Below are 24,672 nucleotides of genomic sequence, written 5' to 3'. Positions count from 1 at the left end.
GAAGAAGCCAAGGGGGCACACGGTCCCTGAGGACCACATGTGGTTAGTGCCAAATGTTCAGCTTTGTGCCTCAGCCTCCTGGGCAGGAAAGCTTGGGGATCCCTAGAGGAAGAGCTTAGGGCTTGTTCACAGGGGTCTGGACCCCAAGGGGTAGGGCAGAGCTGGGAAAGGAGGGACACACAGTACCTCCCACTCTGGCTTTGGAGGTGTGGTGCCAGATGGCTTGTCCGGGCATTGTTCAGCTCACAGGTGCAGGTTGGAGGTCATATGCTGTCCCCAAGAGGCCATGCCAGGGAAGGACCCAAGTGCCTTGAGGTAGCTAGTAAAGGGATTTGTAGTGAGCAAGTATTTCTTTACCCTTTAATGCCTCAAATGACCCTTCCTCCAACTAAATTCAATTTTTGACTCTTGAGCCTCTAGGATATGAGAATGTAGGCGGCCAGTGAGTGTAGCTCACTCCCAACGCGACAAAATACATCCATCCATGAATCCATCCACCCACCCATGTACCACCCATGCATCCATCCATGCACCCATGCATCCATCCATCCATGCACGCATCCATGCATCCATCCATGCGTGCATCCATGCATCCATGCATCCATCCATGCATGCCATGGAGGGAGGACCTGCACCTCTGTTGAGGGACGTCCTGGCATAGCACAGGCCCAGCTTGCCTGCTTGTTGACTGCTCCCCACCTGTCTCTCACCTCCCAGCAGCAGTTCAGCTGTGGAGAGCTTTCTACTGGGTGTGTCCATTGCAGTGAGTACAAGGCTGGGTAGGTAGCATGCCTGAGGGGCAGTCAGCCACTGGGTGTTAGAAGCAAGGCTAATCTAGGAGATCCTGACACAGATATGTAAACTATCAGATGTTCGTCACGGAGGCTGCAGGGCAGGGAGCTCTGAGTGGGAAAGGGGCCTCTAAGTTTGACTTGAGGCACTGCAGGGACCAGGGGTAGGGGGTGCTGTGCGAGTGCTTGCAATGTGTGTCCCTGCCGATCACACCACAAGCCATGAACATGACCCAAGTGGCAGAACACAGGGTTGGCCAGCCTGCTGTGGGCTGTCTCCTGACCCTCACACTGTCCCAGCTGGAGCAGGTCACTGGCCACTTGCAGAGCTGACCACCCAGCCACTCTGTCCTTGCTCTGACCCTGGAGCTGGGCTGTCTCCTACCTGCATTGGCCTGCCTCACATGGGGCGTCTAGGCCTGTGAGGCAGCAGCGTCCGCAGGGATGCCACCACACCCTGTGGCTCCCTGATCCCTCCCACAGTGACCCACAGAACCCTGTTACACAGGCAGCCCTGCAACTGCCGTGCTCAGTGTCTGGGACCGCTCATGCTGGAGGACAAAGGTCACCTCATGAGGACACCCAGCCACAGGATGTCTTACGTCTCTCAGAACTTGCTCCACTGCCTCACCTCCCTGCTGGACATCAGGGCCATGCCATTGATGACTGGCAGCCTCACACAATGTCCGTTAGCCTCCCTCCCCACAGTGGCCCAGGGCCTCTTTTTTTTTTTTTTTTTTTTTTTTTAATTACTGTAACTTCTTCAGCCTCTATGGTGATTTTCTCTCCTATGGATCCCACCTGAGTGAAGTTACTTCTCTTTTCTGTCCCACAAGATACAAGCAGTCAAAGTGGACATGACCATGGCACCGCCCACAGGGCCAGCACCCAGGGTCATCCTCCTCAGGGAAGCTGCATCCTGAAGGCCTGGTTTGAAGCAGCTGCCTGCACTCCAGCCCCCAGTCCCCAGGAGCGACTGCAGAAAACGTTGCTTTCTCTGAGAAACATTTTGCTTATTTCCAATTGACCACATCTAGCAAGGAAGCAATCTATTTTGAGGGCCAAACTGTGCCATGTGCTCAGCTAAAAATACAAGATTGTTAGTGCTCAGAGGGGGGAGGCTGGGCACGTGGGACAAAGGCAGTCTCTGCCACACTGTTGCCCAGTAACAGGTCTCATTCTCATTTCTGTTTATTTGGCAATATAAAATAATGCAGCTTAGAAAGCTGAGGCTGGGGCTGGAGAGATGGCTCAGAGGTTAAGGGCACTGACTGCTCTTCCAGAGGTCCTGAGTTCTATTCCCAAAAACCAGGTGGTGGTTCACATCCATTTATAATGTGACCTGATGCCCTCTACTGGCCTGCAGATGTATGTGCAGCCAGAGCACTGTATTCATAATAATAAATAAATAAATACATTTTTTTCGAGACAGGATTTCTCTGTATAGCCTTGGCTGCCCTGGACTCACTTTGTAGACTAGGCTGGCCTCGAACTCACAGCAATCCACCTGCCTCTGCCTCCCATGTGCTGGGATTAAAGGTGTGTGCTACCATGCCCAGCCCTAAATAAATGAATCGAAAGAAAGGAAAGAAAGAAAGAAAGAAAACAAGCAAGCTGAGGCTGAGCCAGGCAGTGGTGGTGCACGCCTGTAATCCCAGCACTCAGGAGGCAGGGGCAGGCAGATCACTGTGAGTTCAAAGCCAGCCTGGTCTATAAAATGAGTCCAGGGCAGCCAAGGATACACATAGAGAAACCTTGTCTCAAACAACAACAACAAAATAATAATAATAATAATAATAATAATAATAATAATAACAACAACAACAACAACAACAACCAGGGTCATGCTTCTGTTTTGGTGGGCGCTGTTTTGTTTTGTTGGTTTTTTGAGACAGGGTTTCTCTGTGTAGCCTTGGCCATCCTGGACTCACTCTGTAGACCAGGCTGGCCTCAAACTCACAGCGATCCACCTGCCTCTGCCTCCTGAGTGCTGGGATTAAAGGCGTGCGCCACCACGCCCAGCCAGGGTTATGTTTCTGAACCAACTTCTGGGACCAGGAAAAGGTCCCCAAGTTCTTCATGCTCCCTTAGGTTCCGAGCATGAGGGAGCTAGAACAAAGGGTTTCTCTTCTCTAGATGAGAGTTCCCTGAGGAACAGCTGAGAGGTAGGGCGCATTTCCCACTTAGAGAAATTATAGACTGTGTTTCTTGCATTTTATTTTTTTTAAAGACTTATTTATTTATAATGTATACAGTGCTCTGCCTGCATATACACTCACAGGCCAGAGGAGAGCATCAGATTACACTGTAGATGGTTAGGAGCCACCATGTGGTTGCTGGGAATTAAACTCAGGACCTCTGGAAGAGCAGACAGTGCTCTTAATCACTAAGCCATCTCTCCAGCCCACTTCTTGCATTTTAAGTTTCCCTCAATATAGCCTTCTAGGAGGTGTCCTGGACACTTCCAGCCTAGCTACTAAGCCCTGGAGACTACCTTGGTCACACTCAATACCATCACAGGAAAATCACCCTTTTAGAAAGTTAGCTAGGGGCTGCTCTTCCAGAGGTCCTGAGTTCAATTCCTAGCAACCACATGGTGGCTCAAAACCATCAATGGTGTGATCTGATGCCCTCTTCTGCAGATAAAGCACTCATATACAATAAATAAATAAATAAATATGTAAGGCGCTCCCGCACCCAATAATGGCGACAGCGGCAACCATAACTCTCGCGCAAGCGCAGACATAAGCTCTCCCAATATGCCCCTCCCGAACAGGGGTATGCAAATGAAGTATTCTGGAGCTGCCCTCTCAGCAACGAGCATGCTAATGAGGCATGCTAATGAGACATCCAGATAACGACCTATGAGATATTGACACGACACATACACAGAGCTATTTAAGTGATGCGCTCCCGGACATTCGGGGTCTTTCGCTTCAGCTTCAAGGGCGCTCCCAATAAAGCGCGATTGAGAAGAATCCTGGTGTCTGCGTCGTTCCTGCCGGCGGGAGGGTGCAACATAAAGAAATGAATGAATAAATAAATAAATAAATAAATAAATAAATCTTTAAACCTTTAAAAAAAGTAGAAAATGAGCTGGGCGTGGTAGCGCACGCCTTTAATCCCAGCACTCGGGAGACAGAGGCAGGCGGATCTCTGTGAGTTCGAGGCCAGCCTGGTCTACAAAGTGAGTCCAGGACAGCCAAGGCTACACAGAGAAACCCTGTCTCGAAAAACCAAAAAAAAAAAAAAAAAAAAAAAAAAACCCAAAAATAAATATTTTTTTTAAAAAAAGAAAGTTAGCTCGCTTTCTCTCTCTCTCTCTCCTCCCTCGCTCTCTCTCTCTCTCTTCTTTTCTTTTCTTTTTTTGAGATAGATCTTAACTGTGTAGACAAGGCTGGCCTCCAACTCATCTACAGACCAGGTCTATAGAATGAGTTCCAGGACAGCCAAGGCTACGCAGAGAGACCCTGTCTCAAACACACCAACCCAGGATGAGGTTAGTAGGGGAGCGAGTGTAAGCTCCTCACCTAGCACAGCTGACTTCTGGATAAGATGTAGAGCTACAGGCACACAGGGTGCATACCAAGTGACAACAGAGGCAGGAGTTAAAGCCACCAAGAGCAGGGCCATCCCGAGATTCCTCACAGAGCACTGCCCAGCCCTATCCTGGCTCTGCCTCCTTGCACCCAGTGAGACAGGCCCCTCTGCTTCCTTCCACCGTGCACTTGTGTGTGCCGTGTCTGTTTTGTTACACCCAATGTCTCCTTTTTCCTGTCCTTTGGAATCACTGTAAGTCACAGAAGCCAAGGGCTGGGGCTCAGCCAGTAGAGCATGAGACTAGCGTCCACCAGCTCTGGGTTCAATCCCCAGCATCTAAGAGCTGTGGGTTCAACCCCCAGTACTTGTAAAGCTGGGTGTGGCACAGCAGTCAGGACGTGGAAGGAGGAGTTCAAGGTCATGCTTGGCTCAAAAGGAAGTTTGAACCAGTCTGCGCTTCATGAGACTCTCAAATTTTACTAAGTAAGTAAATAACTAACAATAGCTCAGTGTGTTGGCTCGTGGGTGAAATCCCACCACTTGGGAGGCTGAGGCCAGAGAACTCCAATGCCAGTCTAGGTTACAAAGTGAAACCCTGTCCTAAGCAAACAGTCTTTCCCACGGTAGCCTCCACAGGCTGGCTGCTAATACCCTAGCATGCTGTTGTCCTGGGACCCCAGGCCTGTGATGAACTGTGATTCTAAGCGCCAGAAGCATCTTCCTGCTTCTGTCGTAGTGGTTCACGCCCCACCTCAGCCGTTCTCTCTGTGGGCCTTTCTGCTTCTTGTTTTTACTGTGCTGGTGGTGGGGCAGACTTCAGACTCTGGACACAAGTCCCTGACCCTTTCCTAGTCCTGCCATAGAGCAAGCCTAGAAACCGCAAGGGCACCCCAGGCCTCTGCTCTTCCCCAGCACACACCTCCACTGCCTTCCCGGAAGTCAAGCCGGTTCCCAGCATCGTGGAGACTGTTCAGCTACTGGCCATGGAAACTGCCCTCATCCTTGGCCAACCTCTCACCACTGGGCCACACCCACTTCCAGGAAAAGTTAGAGGGACAGATTTGGAAACAGGTGGGCAGGAGGGGGTCCCACGTTCCTGTGTGGTCTTGAGAAAGTTACTTCTGCTCTCTGTGTCAGCTACAAGGAAAGCAGGTGCCAGATCAGACTGGCGCACTGCTGCATCAGGACCCTGCCTGTGCTTGCGAAGCTGCTGTGTCTGTGCCTGCTCCCTGACAGGGCCCATCCTCCCCAGGATATGGCTGTTGCTGCCACCCCTCATTAAATACAAGCCCTTTACAGCTGGGCGTGACACCTTTAATCCCAGCACTCAGGAGGCAGAGGCAGATGGATCATTGTGAGTTCAAGGCCAGCCTGGTCTACAAAGTGAGTCCAGGATGGCCAAGGCCACTCAGAGCCCCTGTCTCGGAAAAAAAAAAAAGAAAGAAAAAAGAAAGTAAATAAATAAATACAAGCCTTTCTTCTTTCTGGCCTTCCTCACCTGCCTTCCAGACTGGCTGTGCAGATTTGAAGAGTTCTGGAGTCCTTGAGGATCCACCCCTCACACCAGGAAGGAAGAGACAGGGAGAGCTGTGTACTGAGCTCTGGGTTGCATCACTCAGGGTTCATGCTACCCAGAGTGGTCCAAGCCTGGCAGGAAATGACATGGAACCCATGCCAGATGAGTTCCCTCCTTAATGGAAGTGCTGTTTGCGTGGGTTAGCGGGCGCCGCTGGGTGGCAGGGTCGGTGAGGGGGGTGAGGCACTGCAATTGGGAAGTGATGGGAAGCTGCTGCACTCCTCCAGTTGAGAGGACACATGGGAGATGCTGGGTTCTGGAGCGGCCGTGGGAGGATGACGCAGCAGCCACACTAAGGACCGTAACTGCAGGTACCGTTCTGTGGCTGTCTCTCCTCTCCAGCACTCCATCCATTCTGCAAATGACAAGACTAAGGCACAAGACAAGAGTTGGAAAGGCAGCTGGGAGAAAGCAGGACTCAGCTAGGGTCCCCTGCCAGTCTCCCTGGAGGTTAGAAACAGACTAGCCTGGGTCCGCTATCTGTGGCCAGCCCCTCACTTAGCTCATCCACGTAATCCCGGGCTCTGTGAAGGGTGCACTCTCCTGAGTTCTTCCCCGCATGCTGGCTCCTCTCCTCCTGGTTTTTCACTTGGGACATCCTCTCTCTCGCTATCTGACTTTTCACTTGGCTCAGTTATTCCCTGTGGAGGGGTTTTCCCCTGACGACTATGTGCCTCTTGGAGTCCAATCTTTCTATATTTATTTTGATTCTTTCATTTGTTTTGAGATGGGGCCTCTTTCTGTTGCCTGGCTGGCTTGGAAGCTATGATGCAGAGCCGGCCTTGAACTTGCTGAGATCCTCTTACCTCTGCCTCCTGAGAGCTGGGGTGTCAGGCCTGGGCCATCACACCCAGCCAAGGCTTTTACTACAGTTTTGTATTTTCTGTTGGCTCTGTTTCTTAACAATTAGACTTTATTATACAATCCAACAATCCTATACAAGAAAGAAAAAAGGTGAAAGGGAAACAAGAGTAAACCTTCTGGTATTGTTCCATGGGACGGATCCGCAGGTGTCCCTGGCCTGCAGATTGGTCTGGCCTGTAAGCTGGTCTCTCCCCAAATCTACGCGTTAACCTGCTCCAGAAGATGCAGCCTTCTCCTCTCCTCCGCCTGCATCTCTCTCTCGGGGTGCAATGGCCGGTCTGGGTCAGGATCCCTCCATCCATGTTTGATTAGAAACACAATAGCCTGGCTGGGGTCCCCCAGTCCTGCTTCCTGAGTTTCAGACCTTTCAGACCGAGGCTGGCTCCATTCCGTCTATCCGTGATGTTTCCAAGGGGCAAAGCCTGCCAAGACTGCTTTCACCTGGGACAAAGTTTACAATCCTTCCCACAATTTTCACTCTTTGAGATGGGGTCTAATGCAGCCCAGACTGGCCTTGAACTTGTGACTTTCCAAAGAGCTGGGATCACAGGCATGCGGCATCATGCCAAGCTTATGTCTCCCTTTATCTGTGGCTGAGAGTCCCTCAGTGGCTCTCCTACCAGCCCCTATGCCCGGCTCAGGCCACCTAGCCTGTGCAGTGTAGGGGGTGGGGCAGGGCTGGCAAGGTGCCTGCCTGACTCACCCTCATGAGGCAGCCTGAGTCAGGCTGGGAGGGAAGTCCCTGCGGAAGGGGCTTTCCCAGTGTGAAGGAATCACAGGGACAGAGAAAGTGTGCAACACGCCCTTTGACACAGTGACCTTTAGGAGCCCTGGGCACCCTACCTCTTCCTCCCTGAAGACCACAGCTAGGGATGAAGCCTGCAGCTCCAGATGCCTCAGTCACACCTATCCACAGGCTGGCAGTAAGGAGGGACACCTGACAGTCTTCTGGGTCACTTTACATCCTTTGTGTGGTGCTTGGTCAGGCAGGAAAAGCTCCTCCCCTGTTCCCAGGCTGTCTCCAAATGAACCTTAGCTTTCTATTCCGAACACCTACTAGGTCCCAGGTTTCCAAAGCCTGAGCTAAGACAGTAAACACAGTACATCTACACCTGCCTTGCCAAGAGCAAGTGTTCTGGCTCAAGCGGGCATTTTCCACACTCAGAAGGCAGAGGCAGGCAAGGCTCTGAATTCAAGGCCAACCCGGTCTAAGCTACATAGTGGGACCCTGTCACAAACAACAATAAACAGAGCAGGTTCGCTGGGCTCTGGGCCAGCACCAATAAACCATAAATATAAGAACTGTGTGGGTCAGCTACTGTATAGCAGAGATCAATGGAAATGGTTAATGGGCTTTTTTAAAGTTTGTTTTGATTTTGATTTTGAGTTTTCGGTTTTTCAGGACAGGGTTTCTCTGTGTAGCCTTGGCTGTCCTAGACTCACTTTGTAGACCAGGCTGTCCTCGAACTCTCATCGATCTGCCTGCCTCTGCCTCCCGAGTGCTGGGATTAAAGGTGTGTGCCACCACGGTTCAGTTTTTGTTTTGTTTTTAAAAGACTTGCAGCAGGATGTGGTGGCGCACGCCTGTAATCCCAGCACTTGGGAGGCAGAGGCAGGTGGATCGCTGTGAGTTCATGGCCAGCCTGGTCTGCAAAGTGAGTTCGGGACAGTCAAGGCTACACAGAGAAACCCTGTCTCAAAACACCAAAAAATAAAATTTTTAAAAAGACTTGCTTATTTTGTGTGTATGAGTATTTTGCCTGCTTGGATGTCCCTAAATATACAAAGTTTGTTTATTTTTGAGACAGGGTCTCACTGTGTAACCCTGGCTGGCCTGGAACTCACTGTGTAGACCATCGGTGAGCTGAGATTAAAGCTGAGGGTCACCAAACCTGCTTATTGCTTTTCTTTTCTTTTCTTTTCTTTTTTTTTTTAAGACAAGGTCACTGTGTATTCCTAGGTAGCCTTGAACTTGCCACAATCCTCCTGCCTCAGCTTCCTAAGTGCTGGGTTGTATGTGGCACCACATTTAGCTAAAACATTCTAGTAAAACATGCATGGAAGTGGCTGCTGACTATAACCCTGACTCAAGGAGCAGGAGCTAGCTCAGCTGGCTGAAGACACTTGCCAACAAGGCTGACAACCTGCGTGTGACGTCAGAGCCCACATGGTGGGAGAGAACTGAGCTAGAGCCCACTGTCCTGGGGGCTACTCGCTGGGAACACAGGATTCCTGGAACCCCACAAAGCCCCAGCTTTGGCCTGCTCCTTGCTGAGCCCATTTCCTTTTTTTTGTTGTTGTTGTTTGTTTTGTTTTTGTTTTTGTTTTGTTTTTTGAGACAGGGTTGCTCTGTGTAGCCTTGGCTGTCCTGGACTCACTTTGTAGACCAGGCTGGCCTCAAACTCACAGCGATCCGCCTGCCTCTGCCTCCCGAGTGCTGGGATTAAAGGCGTGCGCCACCACGCCTGGCAAGCTGAGCCCATTTCCTTTTCTTCCTTTTCTGAATGGGGGGGGGGGGGCGGGTTCCAAAAGCAGTGCGGTCCCCAGGAGATGTGCCCCCATGCAGCTGCCTGAGACACCCACGCTGATGATGGCCTAAGGCACCCACCCCCTCCACCCCATCTTGGCCCTGGATCCTTTACCCATTTCATCCATTGCCAGATACACCTGACTCTTGGAGCTCAGCCCGACTGTATAAATGAGTGGTCTGAGCTCTTGGGAGAAGGGGAGCGTTTCCGGGGGAGGGAGGCCACTGTTAGGACTCTGCCCCAGTCTGCCTACCTGTGATGTCATTGCCTCCCTGACACTGGGCGTGGCCCTGCCCAGCATATAAAAGGACAGATCCACCTAGCCCTCCCTCTTACCTCTTATTTTCTTCCTCCCTCTTAGTCTTCTTTTTTTAACTTTTTTTTTTTTTAGATTTATTATTTTTACAGTATTTTGCACACATGTGTGCCTGCAGGCCAGAAGAGGGCATCCGATCCCATTATAGGTGATTGTGAGCCACCATGTGGTTGCTGGGAATTGAACTCAGGACTTCAGGAAGAACAACCAGTGCTCTTAACCTCTGAGCCATCTCTCCAGCTCCCTCCCTCTTATTCTTTTCCTCTCTTGCTGTTTCTTTCTCCCTATCTCTCTGGGGTACCCTCCCTCTTCTCCTTCTCTCCCCATATGCTCATATAATAAACTTCTCCATATAATATCTGTTGCCTGGCATCTTATTTTTCAATCATTAAAATTGGGTGTGAGGTGGGTCTGTCTTTTTCTATACCAGGCAGGTAGGCAATGACATCACAGGTAGGCAGGCTGGGGCAGAATCCTAACACCACCCTCCTAAGACAGACACTGTGTGAGTGGGGACAGCAGGTGGCAACCTCAGTCCATCTCTGCAGAAACTGATAGAACAGTTAGCTTTATTTTTCTTCTCAGTCTTTCAGGAGCAGGTCCTCTGGAAGAGGGGCCCTCTGAACAGTGGGCAGACCCCAGAGCATGATGGGGGAACAGACCAGCCCAAGAAAGGCTGCTGTTGGTGAGGGCTTTGAGTTCTGCAGCCCAAGGGACTCTCAGACAGTTAGCACCTAGGCTGTCCCTGGGGCCCCTGAGCTCAGGACTGAGGCTGCTACCACACGAGGGGGGGTTTGGGGGGATGGGAGGAGGGAGGGGGGATGGGAACATGCCCCAGAGGACACAGACAAAGGCAGCGGAGGGGCGCGAGCTTCTGAGGCACAGTGCACATGCTCCTCACCCAGGCCTGGGAACTGGCAGGGACCCTGGATAGTGACCCAGAAATCTGGCTGCCAGCTGCTCCTGCCTCACACTGCCCACAAGAACTGGAGTGGCTGGCTGCTGTCGGCAGAGCAACCCCTGGGTTCCCTGTTCACCGATCTAGCCCTGGAGACCCCATCCCAGATGCTTTATGCCTGCAGGGGATCCCCAGAGTGGGTTAACCAATGCCCAGAGCACACTGTCCACTTCCGGGTGGTTTTGTCTGAGCAAGCCACTGATGTATGGTGCTGTGGCTAGGTTCCTAGAAAGGAGAATGCAAAGAGGCTGCCTGAGCCAATCTCAAGAGAGAGTAGGTTCTGAACGTGACCGTGAGACCTGCGGTGGGGAAGAGGCCTGGAAAAAGCACAGGAGAGATTGAGACCAGGATGGTAGGAAGGGAGGGGTGGGGGGCAAGGGGGGGCTCTGTGCCATCATCTCCAAACCAGATTCCAGTCTGACTGCCCCGCTCCAGTCCCCACCTCCCTCTTCTACCAGGAGCCACCCCGCCCCCATGCTGCTTCCCAGCTGCCCAGTTCCTCCGCCCTCCTCCAGCCCTCCTCCGCCCTCCTCTGCCCTCCTCCAGCCCTCCTCCAGCCTCCTCCAGCCCTCCTCCAGCCTCCTCCACTCTCTTCCAGCCCTCCTCTGCCCTCCTCCACCCTCCTCCAGCCCTCCTCCGCCCTCCTCCACCCTCCTCCAGCCCTCCTCCGCCCTCTTCTGCCCTCCTCCAGCCCTCCTCCACCCTCCTCTGCCCTCCTCCGCCCTCCTCCACCCTCCTCCGCCCTCCTCTGCCCTCCTCCAGCCCTCCTCCGCTCTCCTCCACCCTCCTCTGCCCTCCTCCAGCCCTACTCTGCTCTCTTCCACCCTCCTCCGCCCTCCTCCAGCCTCCTCCAGCCCTCACCCATCCATTCACCAAACTTTGGCTCAGTCAGGGTCACCGTGAGCCTGCTGTCCAGCCAGCCTTGGAAGCCCCACAGGAGCATACTGGAGAATGCTCACTGCCCAGCCCTTCCGGCTCCTCCACTTCACATGGCTCAGTTTCTCCCTCAGACCCTAGACAGCCTGAGACCCGACTGGCAGAACCCCTCCTGGCCACTCTCAAACAGAGACCAGGACGACTTTCTCAACGCTAAGAAACATTCAGGTGAGGATTCGAGGTAGCCTGGGGTCCGCAGTCTAGGAAATACATCAGCTCTGAATTCAGTAGGTAGCTGGTAACGCATTCAAAGGCTGAGGGCTCCAGCAGAGGGCTCCCCCACAGCACACATTGGACAGCAGTTCTGAGGCTCAGGCTTGCAGCTGCGGCTGCCCCACCTACTTCCCAGGAAACACCACTTCTCCCTGCCCCACAGCTGGTTGGTGTCCTGGCTCTGGGACAAGACCTTACAGAGATCTGCCTACCTCTGCCTACCAAGTGCTGGGATTAAAGCCTGTGCCACCACACCTACTCCCCAAGGCAGACAAAAAGAAACAAGGTTAGTATCTTGTGAAAATCACCTGTAACCCTAGGGTCTGCTCCCAAATTAGAGTCACATGGGTGGGAGCAGATGGCTGGAGAGACAGCATTTTCAAAGGTGACTGTGGCTTGGCAAGGCAAGACCAGCCCAGGGCCTCAAATTACAACCCTGATTCCTTTCAGCACTCAGAGGGCCCCAGGCCCTAACAGACCTTAAACTGCTACCTCAGCTGGATGCTAAGAGGGGCACTCTCAAGGCCTCTACAGATGCCCTAGGTGGGAAAAAGTCTCCGTGTTTTACCTGCAGTCTGTCACTCTGGATTGGCTCTAAAGGGAAAGTCTTTGATCTCACTAATTATGAAGATTTCACACAGCCAGACATGGTGATGCAGACCTTTAACCCCAGCACTGGGGAGGCTGGAGGCTCTCTGTGATCTTAAGGTCAGCTTGACAGAGAGAAACCCTTTTTTGAAAAAACAAAAACAGGAGGCAGAGGCAGGAGGTTGGTGTGAGTTCAAGACCAGCCTAGTCTACAAAGTGATGCCAGGACAGCTAAGGATACACAAGGAAACCCTGTCTTGAAAAACAAACAAAAAAAAACAAAAACAAGCCGGGTGTGGTGGCACATGCCTTTAATCCCAGCACTCGGGAGGCAGAGGCAGGTGGATCGCTGTGAGTTCGAGGCCAGTCTGGTCTACAAGGGGAGTACAGGACAGCCAAGCCTAACCCAGAGAGACCCTGCCTTGAAAAACAAAACAAAACAAAAACAAAAATCCAAAAAGTTCATGGTCCAAAACTTCACTTTCCCAGCCCAGCTCACCTTGAATGCTAGAGGCCGATTTTTTAAAATTTTATTTTATTAATTTATTCATATTACATCTCAATGGTTATCCCCTCCCTTTTATGCTCCCATTCCTCCCTCCCTCCCATTTTCCCCTTACTCCCCTCCTCTATGACTGTGACTGAGGGGGACCTCCTCCCCCAGTATATGCTCATAGGGTATCAAGTCTCTTCTTGGTAGCTAGAGGCAGACTTAACGCTGCTCATCAAATAGCCTTGCCAGTGTTTCGCCAGCCAGGGCCGCCAGCTCCTGAAGACTAAGAGACACAGCGCTTGCCCATGTGTCAGAGGATGGCACAGGGAAGCAGGATGAGTCCAGAAAGATCTGCTCCCTGAGGTACAGGGACCCTGCCGTGCCTCAGACTGGACCATCCTGCCATCCCATGGCAGCTACTGTCTCCTGCCTTCAGCTTGTCTAGAGGTTTGGGGACAAGGCTAGACGTCTATGGATAAACAGACACTGAATACCATGCTAGGTCCTGGACATGTTACAGACAGACAGAGACACACACACACACACCCCACTGGGAGAAAACATGAACCATTTACTAATAACAGTTAAGTAGATAAAGGCAGGAACAGGAAGACAGTTTGTTTCTTTTATTTAGATGGAGTCTCACTGTGTAGCACCGGCTGACCTAGAACTTGCAATGTAGACCAGGCTAGCCTTCAACTGGCAGAAAGAAGCCCGCCTGCCTCTGCCTCCAGAGTGCTGGGATCGAGGTGTGCAACACCGCTGCCCGACTAGAACAGGCCTTGCATTTTTGGTAGGAAGAGATTTGGCACAGGTGCTTACAAAACTGTCAGAAAACTGGAGGAGTGGGCTCTAGGCTGGGCCTCCTAAACAGGCCTGAGCTGCTGGCCTCTGCCCCAATGAGGCATGGAGCAGGAAGGCAGGGACAGGCAGCCTGGTTGCCACCATACCTGCATTCTAACCCACCGACACTGGCAAGTGGGTTCCAGTTCTCCAAGCTCCTGGTGGGAGCTCCTGTTGTGTGGCCCATATTTCATATTTAAGACAGCCTAAGATCAGTTTTAATTCCCTCAGGACTGGGGTAGCAACCCTGCTCGCTGGTGGGGAGACTGAAGGAGTGGAGAGCACATCACAGCTCTGTTCTTGCTCACCAACCCCACCTCTTCCTCAGTTTTTTTCTGAGGCTGGATGAGAGCTGGGCTTGCTGGGGGTTCTCTCTCTCTCTCTCTCTCTCTCTCTCTCTCTCTCGTGTGTGTGTGTGTGTGTGTGTGTGTGTGTGTGTGTGTGTCTCCTGCATCTTACAGCAGAGAGGTGCTCTTTTCTGGTCTGTTCTCTCTGCTTTATGGTTGGTTTTTCCCTCAAAAGTTGGAACCAGAAGAGGCCCTCCTCCCACTCTCCTGCCAGGCTTCCTGGCAGTGAGCTTGTGGTCAGCAGGGTTCTGAGGCTGATCCTGCCAGAGGACCAGACACACTGGTAGCTAGGTGACTCCAGGAGAGTGGGCAAGCACCTTGGGTCTGGGTGGCCAGTCCCACCAGTGGCTGGCATGGATCAGACCTGGTTGGTATGGCCCAGAGCCAGCACTGTGTGCCAACTTAACACTGGCTGGCGTGGGTCAGTCTTGGCTGGTTTGGGCTGGGTCAGGTTGATGCCTCTTGTCAGCTCGTAGTGCTGAGTGGCCCCGGCACTCTGTAGTGTCTGGCACGTCTGTTCAAGGCCAGCACATAGCTGTGGTCCAGCAGTTCCTCTCCTAGGCATGCAGACCTGCTTACTGAGCATCCTGAGACAACTGTGGGACCCAGCACCCATTAGAAACCCTTCAACAGAGCAGGGTAAACAAACTGCCTGACATCCATCCACATCCGGGGAGCTCAGAGCCTTGGGAGCAATGGCTCCGGTGAAGCTGTCTGGCAAAGGCCACACTGGACCACCAGCTGCCACTGCACATGCCTAGAGGCAAACAGGTACAATGCTGGCAGACCTACTCCTTGGTCTTGGCGCAGTTGCTTCAAAGGCATAAATCATTGTGAAAAATACCTAAAATAGGAGATTTCTTACTTGTTTTTGTTGCAGCGGCAGGTGCTTCCCATATAGCAGAGCAGTCCTCCTCCTGTCTTCATTCTTCCAGTGCACACACAGTTATCAATAAAAGGTAATGTACTCAATTTTTTAAAATCTTATGTATGTGGGGGTGTGTGTGTGTGAGAAAGTCAGAGGACACCTTGTGGGAGTTGCTTCTCCCTTTTCACTGTCTGGGATTCCAGGATGCAACTCAGATGATCAGGCTTGACCACAGCAAGGCTACAGAGCTGAACTATCTTTTTTTTTCCAGACAGGGTCTCACCGTGTAGCCCTGGCTGTCCTGAAATCAGTATGTCGACCAAGGTGGCCTTAAACTCAGGGAGATCCACTTGCATCTGCCTCCCGAGTGGTGGGATTACATGTGTGTGCCACCATGCCCATCCAGACAAGGTCTTTCTACACAGTCCTGGCTGGCCAAGATCTCTCTTCCTGCCTTAGACTTTTGAGGACCACCATACTCAGTTTTTTTCTTTTGGAGACTGGGCCTCTCCACATAACTCTATGGTGGGTGCTGGGACTCACGAAACTAGCCTGTCTCTGCTTCCACACCTGGCCCTGAGGCACAAACCTAGGGGCCTCACATTCTAGACTTCTCTTTTCCTGGTCTGGTCAGCAAATTAGACGACTCCTTTCTATGTAGTGTAGGGCAACACAGAACACCAGACTGTCCCTCACCATGCTTCAGGGAACTATCTCTGTCTGTCCTTCCATGTATTCTAACAGGAGGCCAAGAGTCTGTCCTGGGATACAGTTCTTTTGATCTCTGCGCATTCCAGTCGGGATCTCTGAAGGTCACTGCTTGTCCTTGAGAAGACCGTTAAGACACAGATGATTCAGGCCCAGAATACCCCCCCCCCCCCCCCCCCCCCCGCTGTTCCTGTTCCACCCACTCTCCGGCTTGCACAGCTCCCACCAAGTCTCTAAGTGCCTGCCGCAAGCCCAGGCTTCGAAGGCCCACACTACTTGCTTCACTCACTGTATTCTAAGAACTTGGAAGTCAACAAAGGTTTTCAACTTCGTGGGTTCTTGCCTGTTCTGTGACGGGGTTCTTCGGTTCCTTACAGAGGTGAAGTCCTATAGGTCTCTTCATGTCTCCCCTGCCCCCCACCCCACCCCGTTCACTCTTCTGCTTAAATCTTATTACCACAAAAGGAAAAGAATGGAATTTAGTCACGTGCAAGCCAAAAAGCATGGAGGTGTGCACACGGGGTCAGTGGGTAGAGCTGTTTGTATTTCAGGAGTACCTAAGGCAGGAGGGGACAAACTACTGTACCTATTTGCCTCCAGCGACAGTGAGTCTTAGGTAGCTTACAAACACACACACAAGCTACCAAACACGCCGGTGGGGAAATAAGGACGAAAAGTGGAAAAATAAGATCAGGCCAGCTAACTACAAGTGGACCAAGCAATTGGCCAAGACTTCCCAGAGCCCACTCGGAAAGCTATTCCTTTCTCGTCCTCTCCTCTCTCCTAGGGATGGCCACAGGGGTCTTATACGCGGAGGGGTCACTACTATGTTGGGGGAAGGGGCCTGCTGGACCACTCCCACACTTTCCCCCTTCAGCGCCCTACCAAGGTCCTAAAGGCCTAGGGTGCTGGCGATGGCCTGTACCGGGGGAAGATGTGCTGGTGCTGGTGCGAGGTGATAGTTCGCCCAACCACACCTCGTTGGCGAAGGTTCCCCAGCGCTCGCAGCAACTTCGTGCCCCTCCAGCCAACTCGGCTCGCGGAGCACAAAGATGGAGGGCGCGGCGCGCTTCCACCCCGCCCCCACAGCGGCAGCACACAAAGGGGCAGCCGCTCCTCCCCCAGACTGCCCGGGCGCCCTAAGCTCCCCTCCACCCGATGGCCCGCCCCTCGGTGACTTCCTCCTTCTCCAGTGGCACCGCAGGAGTTGAGGGTCACCTGGATCTTAGGTCCGGGACCCGCTGCGGGTCGGCCGCCTGCCTAGGCCTCCCCGCGCCCTACCGCCGCGCCCCGCCCCCACCGAGCACGTGCTGCCCCGCGCCCAGGGCGCCATCCCACGGCCCGTGGGGGGCTGGGCCCGTCGCGCTACCCACCCCCCACCGGAAACATTCCTGAGGCATTCCTGAAACTTGGGAGGCCCGCCTTCCCGCCCCCCCACCCCAGCTCCCACCCCGCCTCCAGCCGGGCGCACGCTGGGCCCCGCGTCCCCTTCCACCGCCCGCGCGCCCCCCGAGGAGAGGGCTGACCGCGGAGGAAGGGGAGCAGAGTTATGAGTCACAGTCGTGTGTCACTGGGCCCGCATTGCAATTCCCTGCATCACGAGAGGTGTGGAAAGGCCGCTTCGGGAACCGAGGTGGGGAGGTGCGTCCAGGGCCCGCGCCCGGCCTGCAGGGCGCGCCTCTCCGCCTGCGTCCTCGCGCGCCATCTTCCCACTTAGGCTTTCTCCAGGGGCCCAGCAACAAGTCTTTTGTTGAGCGAGGGCGCCCGGAGGCCGGAAACTCGAACCCCTGCCCTCAGGGCGCTTCCAGGAGCCCCTTATCTTCCTAACTCTTAAGTCCCAGTGGAGGGGATCACGCCAGTGGGACCGCGTGCTTCAACACCACGCCGTAGGTCACTCGTGGCTCCTCCCTCGGTGTACCTGCAAACGGGCCAATCGCTCGGCTCCCCAGGGGAGCCTGCACCTGGGTGGGCGGCCGTTACAACATTTAAACCGTCCGCCTATGCCAAGTTTCGCGTTTGAATTTCACAAGACTCGTGTTTTCACGCGCCGTGTGGGCACCGGAGACGCACATGTCGTCACCTGCCTGGCCATAGGGAGGAACTAAAAGGGGAGACCGCCGACGTGGGGATCGAGGGGCTGCGTGAAGGCCGCGGGAGGCTGGACGGGGCTCGCGTGGACCTCCGCAGGAACCAGCGTCGGCCCACGCCCCGCGAGGCCACAGCCCACGAAAGGCTCTTATAGGTGTGTCCCTGGCACCCTATGGCGAAGGCTGGGCTGCTGCCACCTACAGCCCGCTCCTCCTCTGCCCGCCAGCGCGGGGACCGGCGAGAAAGCGAGCCGTCGGAGCGCGTCCCCGCCTAGGCCGCGCGCGCAACCGCGGCGGAATCGGCGACCTACCCGCGCGCGGCGGCGGCTGGCGGGCGGGCGGCCGCCCTTTTAAATCCCCGTGCTCATTTGCATGGCCCCGCCCCCCGGTGACACGGCTGGCGCGGGCGGGCCCGTCCCCCCCTGCCCCTGGGTCGCTCTTTTTAAGCTCCCCTGAGCCGGGGCTGCGCTCCTCTAATTGGGACTCCGAGTCGGGGCTATTTCTGGTGTTGGCGCGGCTCCAAGAAGGCGTGAGTTCGCCGCCGCTCGGGTGGCTTCTTTTTTTTCTCTAGGTCTAAAATCTCTAATCACATTATTATTTATTGAGGCCGCGCACGGGCCGTGCCCAGCTTCCTGCCCCTCGCCATCCTCCGGGGGAAGCGGGATCCGTCCGTGTTCCCTCGCCCCAGCTCGGATGTGACACACATCCCCGGCGGGGGCCCGGGCGGCGCGCACGCAGCGGTCTCAGCGCCTCTGCCCTCTCTCCCGGTTTCAGATCCGCATTTGCGACCGGCGGCGGCGGCGGCGGCGGAGCCCAGGCCGGTCCCCTGCGCCCAGCCCCGCCGCGCCCGGCAGCCCCGAGCGCGCCCCGCCGGCGGCCTGCCGAGCTCGCGGTGAGTGTCCGCGGCGCGCCCGGGGGGCCTGCGGCGCGCGCTGCCCGCTTTATTCCCAGGCCCCGGGCTTGCGCGGGCCGCGGGAAACGGGAGGCCGCACTGTGCGCACGGGCGTTGGGGCCGGGGTGGGCGCCCCGCAAGGCGCCGCGTCCTCAGGCTCCCAGGCCGAGGGCGACCCCCCGCGCGCCCGTGGGGTGCGGAGACCCCCGGGGAACGGCGCGCGGAGGGGGAGGGGCGCGCGGCTGCGACGAGCGCGGCTTGTGCACCCGGCGGCGCCCGTGCACCTCGCGCTCGGCGAGCCCGGCCTCGGGAAGGGGTGCGCGCTGCGCAGCGGCGTGAGGTGGGCGCGCGCCCCCCTCAGCCAGGGAAGTTCTAGAAGTGCGGGGGAGGGGTCCGGCGCCCCGAGATTTCTCTCTGGCCTTTCCTCGGCCTTTCCCAGGATAGTGCTCTGCGTGAACGAGGCCGGATCGCGAGGGCCTGGGCTTCGGGGCTTCACCCACACACACCTTTGGCCCTGCCCTGCGCCTCCTCAGCCCCCAGGGCCGGGCCTGCCCTCCGCCCCCACAAACTGGTTCCTCTGCTTTGCTGGGTTCTGTTAGAACTAGTCCTTTTGACTCCCCGTTTCTGCCGCCCCCCCTTTGGGGTTTTGTTTTTCGGGGAGGGAGGAGGGGGTTTTCTTCCTCCGACTCGCACCAGGTTTCCTGCCCCCAAGGCGGGCTTGGGTGCCCCCTCTGGCAGGAAGTGGGGCCGGGCGCACCCGCGTGGCGGTGCATGTGGTCGGGGTGCGCCGTTTCCCGCGCCTGCAGGCCCTGCGCCCCTCCCCCCTCGCCCTAGCTCCTAGAAGCGCCGGCCTACAACCGCCAGGCCGGGACACTGGCGTAGGCACCCTCCCTCTGCTGTGGAGTAGAGGGCGCCAGGGTCGTAACCTGCTTCTCAGTAAACAAAGTGGCGGTCTGTAGGCATTCCGCAGGAACCTCCATTTTACCAAGTTGCTGTGTGACCTTGGTCCACTCCGGGGTCTTCTCTGGGCTATTCAAAAGAGAAATTAAAAGTAACAATGGACCTGCCAGCATGTTCCTCCTATGGTCATTGCTGCCTAGCTCTTTAAACATTGAAGGGCCACAGCGTGTGCGCCGCGCCGTTGTGAGGAGACGGGCAGGAGGCCCAAAAGAGCACTTCGGGCTTGGACCCTAAGTGTGGGTTCTGCATGCCGGGCCTCCCTCATTTCAGAAACAGGTGGAAATGGATGAGTGTTCCCTTGGCCTCACTGGACATGGACTCTGAGCCCTTAGTTCAGTCGGGGCATTGAGGAAGAGCAGGTGGTTTAAAGCGGCCCTAACGGCAAGAATTCGGGAGGCACCAGGTGGCATCTCCAGCCAAGCCGGGTGCCTGGGCTCTGGGCTTGGGGCCGCCTGTCCCCCACGACCCCTCTCTGAGGGGGCCTCCGGCAGACCGCAGTGTGAGGTCAGCACTCATTTAGCTGATTAATTTTGATGTTTGGTTTTGAAGGAGACCTATGGTGTAATGTAAGAGTCTAATCACGGCCTGTAATTAGAGAACAGGCCGAGGCACTCATGATGGAGCTGTCCCAGCCACCCTGTTTAAAGGGGTCTCGGGATTGAAGGAGTAATTAGCAGAGCCCCACCATCTGGAGAGCTCCTTGATTCTTGAGAATTAGGAACCGTTAAGTGTTCTAAAAATCACAAGTTTTCAAAAAAAAAAAATGTTTTCCTGTCATTCAGTTAATAAGCAGTTGCCTCAAAAATCCGAAAAGAGGGAAAAGGGAAGAGGATTGGGGACGCAGCTTGGGATGAGCGTGAGGCCCTAGGATGGACCCTCGGCCAACTGGAAGAAACCTGGCCCTCTGTGGCAGTAGGGTGGTTCTGCCTTGAGACTGCTGCCTTCAGTGATGGGGTCATGGCTCCTGCCCTCCTTAAGGACAGGCTGTGTTGGTCCCTGGGCCTGTGGCTCCCTGCACACACTTGTTGGCTGTCTTTGATCTCTCCACAGAAGATCCCTGAGTACAGGGCGTAGGCTCTCCCTGTGGCGGTGTCCCCCACACCACCATTGGTGCCTTCTGGACCTTGAATATGGGGGCTTCTTGCCACCCAGAGTCTTAGGTTGCCATCAGACTCCAGATACCCTTGGCTCCACACATTGCCCCCACCTCTACATCTTGAGGGGTGTGTTCTGCTTCTCAGGCTGGGGGCTGCTGGGTGTCAGCCCTCTCAACTAGCCCCAAGTCACCTAGGGCCCCTCGAGCCAGGTCTGAGCACGCTGGACCTCATGGGTGCCACCCTAGCATTGTACTGGCAAGGGTCTTCTCTGCCACTGGCAGTTTCCGCAGCGTGCCTTGGGGATCAGGGTGGCAGGGGTGGGGAGTGGCGGGGATACATGTGTAACTCTACCACACTTTGTCTCCCTGCATCACAGCCCGTCCCTCTTAACTGCCCCATAGAGAAGGAAGATGAGCGAGTCAGGCTCCAAGTCCAGCCAGCCCCTGGCCTCCAAGAAGGAAAAGGACGGCGCTGAGAAACGAGGCCGGGGCAGGCCACGCAAGCAGCCTCCGGTGAGTCCTGGGACGGCGCTGGTAGGGAGTCAGGTGGGTGTCCAAAGTCTTGCTTCTGTTTCCTTTCTTGGCAGGGAGGGGGTTACAGAACTGTCTCCGTGTGTGTGTGTGTGTGTGTGTGTGTGTGCGCACGCGAGTGTTTTCTGTCCCCACTTTTTTGCTCACTGCCCAAAGGTATTCAAGATGGTTTCCAAGAACTTGGTTTCTACGGTCACAGTGTGGCAGGCCACCCATATGTCTTAACACCGACCCAGAAAAGTGGAGGCTTTTTTTTTTCCCCCTTCTGCTCAGAATGGAGCCAAGGGCTGGGCGTTTTCACTGACCTGTAGCTGTGCAGTTTTAACACATGATCAGACTCTTGCTTTTGCTGCCTCACTGTCCGTTTCTTTACTTCTGTCAGGTAGGAAAGAGTTCTTGAGCCAGTGTGTCCCCTTCTCCCCCCCCCCTTAAAATTTATTTTGTCCCTGGCTCTGTGAATGGGGGCACTGGAGCTCTGCGTGAGGTCCCTGAAAGGATGGCCAGCAGGATGTTGGCTTTGCCACCTGCCCGGCTCTATGCTGGGGCTCTCAGCCCTCCCGAGTTGGGGGAGGCTGTTGGTAGCCCTGTGGAGGTGGCATAGCATGTCCCCACCAGGTGGTCTTAGCTGCTGTCTTTAGATGGGAGTCGCTGGGCCAGGGCTGCTGTTTAGCAGTCCGGCGTCCCTCACATGTGGCCCAGGCCGGCTTCATTCAGATTTGCTCCACCTTCGCTTTCTGGGTTCTGGGATTGGTTATAAGTGGGAGAGCCCCCACGTCCAGCAATCACAACCCTTTATTCTGGCCTTGGCTGTCCCAAGGTTGGGTCTAGATGTGCAGAGGGGTTTCCAGGGTAAGAAAGGAGGGGCCTAGCAGTCATGACCAGTGTTCTCCACCGTTTATAGCTGAGACATGCTGCAGCACTATGCATTCTGATCAGGGCCACCATACAGGGGTCCCCTGCTCTGTTGACACCTTTCCCAGAGGTCTTAGGTTTCTTGCCTTTCTTTGGCTGTGGGGTGCAGGAGCTTGACAGCTTTTGAGTCCCCATGGCTTGCCTGCTGCATCTTCTATGGACTTGAGGTTGGGGTGACCTCCTAGGGGCTGGCACAGCTCGGTGGTTACTGTTTGTCCGACTCCTGTCCTTGTAGAAGGAGCCCAGTGAAGTGCCAACACCGAAGAGACCTCGGGGCCGACCAAAGGGAAGCAAAAATAAGGGTGCCGCCAAGACACGGGTGAGGCTCTTCTTACATGGCATCCTGGGGTCATGCCAAGAGTGTCAGTCGGGCTTTGCAAACTGGAAGTTGAGGTGCCCAGAACAGGGTGTATGGGGGCGGGTAGCATTTCAGATCTGGGAAAAGATGGACAGATTTAAAGCCTGTGCCAGCTCTGGGCTGAAAGTGTCACCTTCGCTCATCCTGAGGACACACAGCATGTGGGAAGAGCCAGAGTGAAGGTGGCATCAGCCTTTCAAAAAAGTTGTCTTTATTCTATTTATTTATTTTTTTAAACACACGACTCATATCCTCTGAGTCACTTGTGGAGGAGGGAGTAGGGGTGTGTGTGTGTGTGTGTATTGGGTGGGGGGCATGGGCTGCCCAGTCACCAGCAGCTGGGCTTGGGTGGACCTGCTGGGGGGCGTCCTGGGCTGCCCTCTCACTGTTTGACTCTGCACTTACAGCTTTTTTTTTTTCCCCCCCTAACTTTCTAGAAAGCTACCACAGCTCCAGGGAGGAAACCAAGGGGCAGACCCAAGAAGCTGGTAGGTGCCTGGCTGTTAGCTGGGCTGGGGGTGGGGCCAGGTGTGCTGAGCCTGTGAATGCGTGGGCATATGGATCGCAGGTTCAGAGTCATCCTCTGCATCAGGAATCCCTTGTCTCCGGCAGGTAATTCCTAATTTCAGGTACCCACTATGGGAGGGGTGTTGTGGGGCCTCATTGGCCCCTCAAAAATGTCCCATGCACATAGCTCCCTCACTAGCCCCTGAGGGAAAGACCCCAGGAAGTGTAGATCTGGGCAGGGAAGCCTGTCCTCTCTGGGCTGCTGAAGGAGACCTCTGCCCTGCAGGATCCTGTGCTCCTCAGTCCTGTTTCCAAGCTGTCCAAGGCAAGAACATGCCCCCATCTGAGCCACCCCTTAGTGGAGGAGCTAGGGGGCCCTGCTGGCGAGGCCCCAGGAATGAGTAATAACAGGAAACTGGTTGTTTTGGAGTTTGCCTGGCACTGTGGGGGCTGTGGGGCCCTGTGGTGTCCCAGCATTCCCGCCCAGTGAGTGAGCCCCTTGGGCACACATTTCCTTCCCACCCTGGCTCCCAGGGTCAACCACTGGCCCCACACCTGTTTCATGCCGCCTTCCAGCTCTAGCCCTTCTGCCTCCTCCCTGGAGGGCCTTCTGCCACTTCCTTAGCCCTCAGCATAGGCCTGGGCTGGCCTGTGTGTGAGAGCAAGTGTGTGGTTTTTTTCCTCCCTTTAAATCCTTCATTTTTATGAATGAAAGCAGCGTGGAGGTTGCTGAGTCACCCACACTCTCAGCCCTGACTCATCCCCCTTCTGCAGAGGAGAGCCTGGGCTGGGAGGGAGGGGTGTTGGCAAAGGAAGGCCAGGCCCAGAGTTCCTCTGCTTCCCACAGGAGAAGGAGGAAGAGGAGGGCATCTCCCAGGAGTCCTCGGAGGAGGAGCAGTGACCACCACGTGCATTGCCGCCTGCTCCTTAGCCACTGAGGAGCAGCTTTCCCCCTGGGACTGGAAGCCCTGCTCCCAGGCCCCTCCCCGCCCCCACTGCACACTACCGCACCAGCTGCAGGCTCTGCGGCACCCCGGGGAGCAGGATCTGGCTCAGTCCTTGTGCCCTCCTCTCGCCACACCTGCCCTCTCCTGACAAGGCTAACTTCCCACTTGGCCGCAGCCCATCCTGCTGCGCACCTCCCTTAGAGACACTGCTCTCTGGGCTCTTTGTTTTGCGGGTCCCTTCTGCTCTGCTGTTCCTGGCTTCCCTGTAGAGGGTTCTGGGAGCATTCCCTGGCCTTAAGGGGTCCCAGCCCCGTCTCACTCTGACAAGCCCCATCCACTGACCTGGTAGCAGCAGGTGGTCAGTGCAGGGTTTGCATAGATCCCAGCGGGCCCCACCAAACTCACCAGGTGGGTTTTCTGTCCCTTTGGCCCCACACTACCTAGACCCTGCAGTAGGTTGGTGAAGCCCCTTGAAATACCGGAAGCAGGACAGGCGCTGGCCCCACCCACCTTGTTCTCACCTGGGACCCAACAGTGACAGATGAAAGTTACCACCCACCTGCAGCGGGAGGTCCTGGGTCCTGTTCCGGCTTCCACTTAAGGCAGATGGGGCACCAACTCGCCTCCCGCACTTCCACTCCAGGCTGTTCCATTCCTCCAGTGGGGCACTAAGGAGCTAGCCTTGCCCCCCCTCTTTGCTCCTCCCTGCCCCCCAAGGTTCTGGTTCCATCTTTTCCTCTGTTCACAAACTACCTCTGGACAGTTGTGTTGTTTTTTGTTGTTCAATGTTCATTCGTAGACACCCACCATCGC

General features: G+C 55.2%; 1 protein-coding gene across 3 annotated transcripts; it reads left to right on the top strand.

The window, feature by feature from the left end:
- Positions 1-18,041: 18,041 nt before the first annotated feature.
- Hmga1 (high mobility group AT-hook 1) lies at positions 18,042-24,188 on the top strand. Of its 3 annotated transcripts, none has more exons than XM_051153475.1 (5): positions 18,042-18,185; positions 20,982-21,117; positions 22,283-22,366; positions 22,843-22,893; positions 23,760-24,188. In XM_051153475.1, the coding sequence occupies exons 2-5, from the start codon at positions 21,016-21,018 to the stop codon at positions 23,811-23,813; spliced, it is 291 nt and encodes a 96-aa protein (XP_051009432.1). In that variant the 5' UTR covers positions 18,042-18,185; positions 20,982-21,015; the 3' UTR covers positions 23,814-24,188. The 3 variants fall into 3 exon arrangements, with proteins under 3 accessions (XP_051009432.1, XP_051009431.1, XP_051009430.1); XM_051153474.1 differs by having other exon boundaries at positions 20,982-21,150; positions 23,763-24,188; XM_051153473.1 differs by having other exon boundaries at positions 20,982-21,150.
- The last annotated feature ends 484 nt before the right edge of the window (positions 24,189-24,672 follow it).

The sequence above is a fragment of the Acomys russatus genome, chromosome 11, assembly GCF_903995435.1.
Source record: "Acomys russatus chromosome 11, mAcoRus1.1, whole genome shotgun sequence".
NCBI classification, from domain to species: domain Eukaryota; kingdom Metazoa; phylum Chordata; class Mammalia; order Rodentia; family Muridae; genus Acomys; species Acomys russatus.
The sequence above is the reverse complement of the archived record's forward strand: the minus strand, read 5'-3'. Positions and strand labels throughout refer to the sequence as shown.